The 7,251-nt window shown below is 37.1% G+C and overlaps 1 protein-coding gene across 1 annotated transcript in view; it reads right to left on the bottom strand.

The window, feature by feature from the left end:
- The window catches only part of acat1 (acetyl-CoA acetyltransferase 1), a 30,908-nt gene extending 28,397 nt beyond the window's left edge, over positions 1 to 2,511 (bottom strand). Inside the window, exons 1-7 of the mRNA XM_077547501.1 lie at positions 2,349 to 2,511; positions 1,873 to 1,920; positions 1,663 to 1,780; positions 1,381 to 1,476; positions 621 to 721; positions 203 to 346; positions 1 to 9 (exon numbers count right to left, since the gene is read on the bottom strand). The exon at positions 1 to 9 is cut by the window's left edge and continues 142 nt beyond it. Coding sequence (XP_077403627.1) covers positions 1 to 9; positions 203 to 346; positions 621 to 721; positions 1,381 to 1,476; positions 1,663 to 1,780; positions 1,873 to 1,920; positions 2,349 to 2,399 — 567 coding nt within the window. The 5' untranslated portion in view covers positions 2,400 to 2,511. The remainder of the gene's footprint in view (positions 10 to 202; positions 347 to 620; positions 722 to 1,380; positions 1,477 to 1,662; positions 1,781 to 1,872; positions 1,921 to 2,348) is intronic.
- Positions 2,512 to 7,251: the final 4,740 nt, after the last annotated feature.

Genomic DNA, 7,251 nt, shown 5'->3' with positions numbered 1-7,251 from the left:
ACAGTTGCCCTGTTTGGTTAACACATCAAATATGACCACTCGCATGGAATCAGAAGCTCACAGAAACTATGCAAAATTCTCATATCAGGATACAATCATCCTTTGACTAAACACTGCGATGTGGATAACTCTACCTTATACTTGTACAAAAAACAACATTATTTTCCATTGTAGTAACATTTAAGAGTAAATGGACAGTTACCATGTGGAATTTATTGTATACATCAGTGAGTCCATCCTTCACAATGAGGTCTTCTATTCGAACCCCACCGTAGGAGGGTGTTTCTCGAGCCATCACGTAAGGCACATTGGACATGCTCTCCATACCTCCTGCCACCATCACATCCTTAACAAGAATTAAAATCACAGAAATAATACATCATCCCTAAGCTAGATTTTTGAGTATCCTTAACTGTAAATAAGATTTGTAAACGCACACAATGAAAAAATTTTAAAAACCCATGATGCAAAAAGTAGCACACAACATGAATCTCTAGCAAACCTAAAAGATTTCATGTATACTGAGAGAATACAAGGCTTACTTTTCAAATGGGGTACGCTTATTCATGTTGAGCCAAATAATAATAATAATAATAATATTAATAATAGGCTTGAGCTACCTGGTGTCCACACATTAGACTCTGGGCCGCCATCATGATTGACTTCATCCCAGAAGCACAAACTTTGTTAATGGTTGTTGCAGGAGTGCCAAGTGTCAAACCTAAAAGTAATAAACATGATTAATCAGCTCTCAAAATCAACCACTAACAATTCACTATTATGTTGGTTGCTGTATCATTGCATGCGTTTGTTAAGATATTAGAAGTGGAATGCTCAAAATTGGCAAAGGTGTAATAATCTCCGACATCCATCCTTCCATTTTTTGAACCGGGAGCAATGTAGATGGCAACAGTTTGGAGCAGTGCCACTTAACGCTATTTTACCACTGTACGGGAAACTTAATACACAGCACAGCACAGCACATCCCCATTAACGGCTTCTTTTTATTTTAGGTCAAGGTGGCTGAAAGATAAGGATGATGCAACAACAAAGATGAGCAGCACTACTTTCATGAAACATGATGAGATGCATTGAGGAGGTGCCTCTTACAAACATTATTGAAGTATGGAAAGCAATAAACAGTAAATTGGCTGGCTTTAATTAATTGTCCAGTATACTGGCACAGCTGACACTTCTTGAATACGGAATTTTTTAAAAAGAGCTCTTTGACATAAACCCATCAATGAATGGTGCCATCTTTACCATCAGGTACGAAGATGGAAATGTGACGTTTACAGAATGTCACCGCAGCAAGGCCGTGTAGTGTTATTTCTATAGTTCAAATAGGGCTTAATGAATATATTGGGATGGTATACACACCTGCTCCAAGTAAGGCTTGTCTGGTGGGAGCCTGTCCTTCTCCTGCTTGGAGCACGTTGCCCATGTAGACCTCATTCACATCTTCAGGCGTTATTCCTAAATTCACACAATGGCATTTTTTGGTGACATCAAAATCAATGTTTATGCATGACGAATATACAGGTTTGGTGGGGGGAGGGGGTAAATCCTCTACGCTTCCTTGAAAACATCAGCTGAAACTTTGATGCCAGATTCTGCATGAAGGAATCATGGAAATGAGAAAGTGCTTGCCACATACTGTACCTGCTTTATCTATTGCTCCCTTTATAGCAACAGAGCCCAGTTTTGTAGCTGGGACGGCTGCCAGACTGCCCTTGAAGGAGCCCATTGGAGTACGGACTGAACTAACAATGACCACTTCCTGAAAGCATCACAATACATTCAGTGTTGCTGGACACTCCAAACCAGAAAGACGTATATACACACCTGAAAATGTGCCAATTCTAAACTTACATTGAGAGATGCACGAGACGTATACGTTCTTGACAGGTATTTGTGAATCTACAAAAGGAGGACAGTGATGCATATTACTTGAAACATGAAAGTATAAAAACAATTTGTTCAATTAGGGAAAAAAGGTAAGCAACGAAATAAAGGTACGTTAATGTTAGCTACCGTTGAAAGTGGGCAGAAGTTGAAGTCGACTTAGCTTTATGTAACAGCTGTCAAACGAATTCCTCGTAATAACATACAAAGATCGACAAAATGAAATAAATTAATCACTTTAAGATCATTACGCAGTCATATAGTAGGCTAACTGTGGCAATAATTGTATCTTCACAGTCAAGGGCGATCACAAACACAATAACGTAAGCTAGCTAGCTTAGCTGCTAATGTTTAAAACTGCAAGAGCCTACTACACGAGGCAATACAACGTATGTCGACAGCCACCATTTACATACTGTATTGCTGAACACACCCATACTTACCAGGCGCTTGCATGTTCCAGCGCGTATGGTTAAAAGTCCACTGGATGACATTTTTTAACCCGGTGAGACACGTTTGTGGCCCCTTCACCTTCTGTCAGACACTCACAGCGGAGCATACATGCAAGCCAATCACAGTGAGAGGTGTGTTCCTATGACGTAAACCGAAGCTGTATGTACTGTCCTGCATGCGACCACTGAGGGAACTGTCGTGTAAAGATTTTAAGGACCCTGCCACAGAAATTATTTTTAGTGAACAAGGTGAAGGAAGTGTCTTTCAAAATCAATTCATCGTTGTTATCGTGTGAAATCCTGTTTTGTTAAATGTGGTTCGTTGTGATATGGATCTGAATTGCACCTTCTGTGGCTACCAATCAGAGACTCTTGTGCATCTTTTCTGGAAATTTACTTATACACGCAAGCTATGGCAAGACGTTTGCAAATTTATTTTGGACAATATCTTTAGTAATTTTGAGCTGACCTTACAGAATGTTTTTGTTTTTTTGAGGGGGTGGAGGATTTTGAACAGTGACAATTCATTTGAAAAATAATATTATTTGATAATTTTTTTTAATACATCTTGCTAGGTTTTATACCGTATTCAGAAGTGTACATCTGTATAGTCAAAACCTATTTTGTTCTGTTTTTAAAGAGCTAGAAGTATATTTACTTTCTATCTCTATTTTTAAAAATAAGAAAGCTGTCAAGACTTAAACGTTGTGTTCTCATTTTGGTGTTCTTAATATTTCTTAGTTTAAGACCCCTGGTAGTTTTTATTTTTTCTCCTCTTTTTTACTGTTACTGTAAGAGTGTTGTGTATAATGACTTGTAAGTTTACTGTGCTGCTCAATATTTGCCATGTTTTGTCTCTTGATTTCAATGTGCTGAATAAAGGGATTATTTAAAAAATAAAAATAATTTAAAAAGGGGGGAAAGTGCTTTACTGTCATCTTGTGCCATCAATAGGCAATTTCAGTTTACAGCTACCAATGTCACACGGTTGCTGACACGATTTATATTGAAATAAGAACTAATAATTATTATTTAAACTATGTATGTAATAACCAGATTGTGAAATGTGCAGCTATCGGGCATTTTCACCTAGGGGTGAATTTTTGTTGACAGTGACGATAGAGAGAAAAAAAAGGCCACGTCTGTACGTAAAAAAGTCTGGATAGCTAATTGTCCAAGACTTTGGACGTTGAGAGGCCGCCATAATACCACTCGCAAGAAGAAACATTTCTCGGACAACGGTCGACAAGTGTTGCCACCATAGATATATAAAACCCCAGTCAGCAAAGACATGTGGCCCACATATGGCATAAGGTGGCATTCAGTTGGCACTGGCATAAGGCATGTGGACCGAACATGGCCCAGGAGCAGCAAAGGAGGCACTGGCTTGACTCCGGCAAACCAGATGTGGGCCAGTTGTTGAGTGACCTATCTGGCCTAGAAATCAATTTACCACCCTGGATCATATATTTATAGCCAGTCTTGTCCCACCCTTAAATGCAGTTTCAGATTTTTTTTTCCTACAGAGTCTTATTTTGCATCACAAATAAAAGAAGAATTTTATTACATCATCACACGCACATATCAGTATGTTTCTGGTCAAACAACGTTTATGTGTGAATTCAGCGAATGAACTTTCATGAACCCCCAAGTTCTTTGAAGGTGAACATGCTTTTGCCATTTCTTTGTAGCGATTCAAGAGTAAGTATTTTATTTCCCTATGTTTTACATTTGACATTTTATGGCTTCATATTGACACAGCTACTGACTTGACAGACATTGGTGTGTGTGGTTATCTAGATTTTCCCTGTTTTAGTTATTGATATATGTTGTAAATATCTATTATACATCTCATACAATTTGAATTTTATCTACTTGATTTATGATTTTCATGTCTACTTTGTAAGGTACAGAATTCTAGTAAGCTAACGAACTGCACTGAAACGAGACAGGAGTGTTTACATGAAGAATGGATCTTATTTCAGTCGTTTTTAACAAGCTGTTTTAACAGTTGAAGATAGAACACTGAATAACATATTTTTTAGGTTTAGTTTTTAAAGTAAATTAAGTGCAATTGTATATAAATGTATTAATAAAGTTGATCTGTAACCTGTTCTTCTCATTGTAACTCCATTTATCAGTAAACCAAGCAGAGAGGTGTCATGCTGCAGGATATTTATTTGGTAAGGTAAATAAAAGAGCATTTTTAGTCATTGTTGAGCCAATAATTCGTTTTGCATTAATTTCACTCTAATATAACAAATATGTAAAAATGTTGTACTTTGTTGCTTTTAATATATGTTGTCTGTTCATGTACAGGATGCTTGTGCGGATGGTGTACGGATGGTGCCAGCGTCTTCGAAACCAGATGGCTAATTTACTACTTATTCAAACTTAGAAGGCATGGTGTACCTTGTGCAGAGCTTGGTATGCACTCCTTGGTAAGGAAATAGTCAGGTGAACAAACACCCACAAAGAATTAATTTCTAAGAATCCGAAGAGAGCTAAGGTGAACTACCTTCCCAACACATCCAAATGTTGAAACAACTAGTGACAGAGAATATAACTCGGCACAGGTTTAACGGGGAAGGAGAAGACGCAGAGGTCTTACCCATAAATAGGAAGGTGGCAAAGCGCAAATTTTAAGGTAATGTTGGTATGTTTTCAAAGTTCATAATATGAGATGATAGCATATTAATTAATAGAATATCAATTGTGCTCAGGTTTCAGGCTGTGAATGTTTTTCCAAACTGTTCTGTCTACAAAATCCATTATGAGGAGGAGAGCAACCCAGGTAAGTCAGTTGTTAGATCACCTAGCAAATAAGTTTGGAGATAAAAGTATCCTACAGTCCAAGATAGAAAGTTTTTCTAAGACTTTAGTCCAGAAATACATAAGCGGAGTGCATAACCATAAAGCATGAAAATAAGTGTCTGTAGTGTTTTGTAAACACTGGAGACAAATGTCAGAGTCCCATTTTCTTCATCATATATTGAGTAATATATGTTCTATGAATAATTTTATATTGGATAAGTTGTAAATTTGTGTTTTGTCATTTTAAATATGTTTTCACAAACTTGAATCAAAAAGTCAAATTCCGGAGCTGTAGACAAGTCTGTCTCCCATTTCGAGATGGGTAAAAAAAAAAAAAAGATCGATATACGAAAGTAACATTTTTGAGAGTTTTTTTGTTGTTGGAGAAAGCTTTGTAATATCTTTGGCTAAAACAGGCGGTTAGAGCGTACCCTGAAGTGTTGGAATTTGTTTCTTTACCATATTTTTTAACTTGCAGATAATGTAAAAAAATTATGTTTCTTATTGTGTATTTTTGGAGCAAGGATGTATATGATATATACATTATCTGAGAAAAGATGGTGGAGATGTGTAATTCCTTTCTGCTCCCACACACCGAAATAAAATGAATGGTTGTTAAGTTGAAAGTCGGGGTTATGCCATATAGGAGAAAGCCCGCAGGGCTCCAATTGGGCTTTTGTTATTTTTAGTGCCTTCCACCAGGCGGTCAGGGTGGCGGAAATCAATGGGTTTTTAAAACAATTGTGTCGCTTAAGCGATGTAATAAAGAGTAAATCTAAAAGTCTGAGGTTATTACAATCCTTTTGTATCTGTATGTTAGTATCTCTGTTGGGTTGTGCCCATAGAATGATATATTGTAGCTGGTTAGCTATATAGTTATGCATTCAATTTGGTGCCTCTAGAACTCCTTTGGATTGACTTTTTGAAGAGTAGATAGACTAATCTTTGCTTTTTTTATTTGAGTAACATTTTGTAACAGCCAAGAATAACAACTGGAACCAGTTAGACGTAGGTTTAAATGGAATCATTCGGAAAAAAATATTTATTTTGAGTAAAACTTTCATTTTAATGGTGGCTATTTGTCCTATTAGAGAAATGGGAAGATTATTTCAGCGCTCCAAGTCATTATAAATACTATTCAGAAGTGGAGTAAAGTTTTAATGAATTAACTCAGTTAATTTAGGTGAGATTTTAATGCGAAAGTATTTTAAATTGCCTATAGGAAATGAGTAGTGTGGGTCCTGGCTTGCAGGGTTCCATGAATTTTCTGTAATAGGTAGTAGTGTTGATTTTGTCCAGTTAATAGATTTATCTGATAAATGTAAGAGTTTAGTTATTAAGTTGAATACCTCCCCTAACGAGATAGCAGTTTTTTCTAAATAAAGTCAATGCTAGGAGACGAAAAAGCGCAGGTGAAAGATTCAAATGCAACTCAAATGATGGGCAAGGTTTACAGTTTTTATTGAACAAAAAGAGCTTGACGCATAACTGAACACTAACAAAAAGCGACGTGACAAAAGGTCAACGTGTACCTACAGAAAAACAAAATAACTAACCATTGAAGGTGGGCTGAGTATCACCGGAGGAAGACAGGCTGCGAACTAAGATTAAGGATGAAAACAAAAACACCTACACAAGGTACGTACAAAGCAACATACAGAACAATCACACCAGTACTTACAAGAAACAACAGAAGACAAAAAGTACTGCTGGAAGGAATTAGGAGATAACCAGTAAAAGCACAAGAGTAACAAAATGCCGAGGCAATGGCAAGCAGCAAGAACATAAACTAAACTTGGCAATTCGTGAGTCCTGTGTGGAAATAGCCTGCTGATTAGGATTGCCTGCAGCTGAGACACAGGAATTCCGCCCACCGACACTCCAGGAAAAAAAAAAAGACAGGGAACAAATGACCAGCAGAGGGCAGAACGAAACACCACATGACAGTAAAATATCATCGGCATATTAGGCATACTATCTAGAGCACTGTACAATTCGTTTATAGTAAGTGGCGCATCTAACATATCTTTATATTCAGTAGTTAACTGAGATACTGTATATTTAAGCTACTGAGGAATGC

This window comes from Vanacampus margaritifer, chromosome 16, assembly GCF_051991255.1.
Source record: "Vanacampus margaritifer isolate UIUO_Vmar chromosome 16, RoL_Vmar_1.0, whole genome shotgun sequence".
In the NCBI taxonomy this organism is placed as follows: domain Eukaryota; kingdom Metazoa; phylum Chordata; class Actinopteri; order Syngnathiformes; family Syngnathidae; genus Vanacampus; species Vanacampus margaritifer.
Note: the sequence above shows the minus strand (reverse complement) of the source record. Positions and strands in the feature narration are given on the sequence as shown.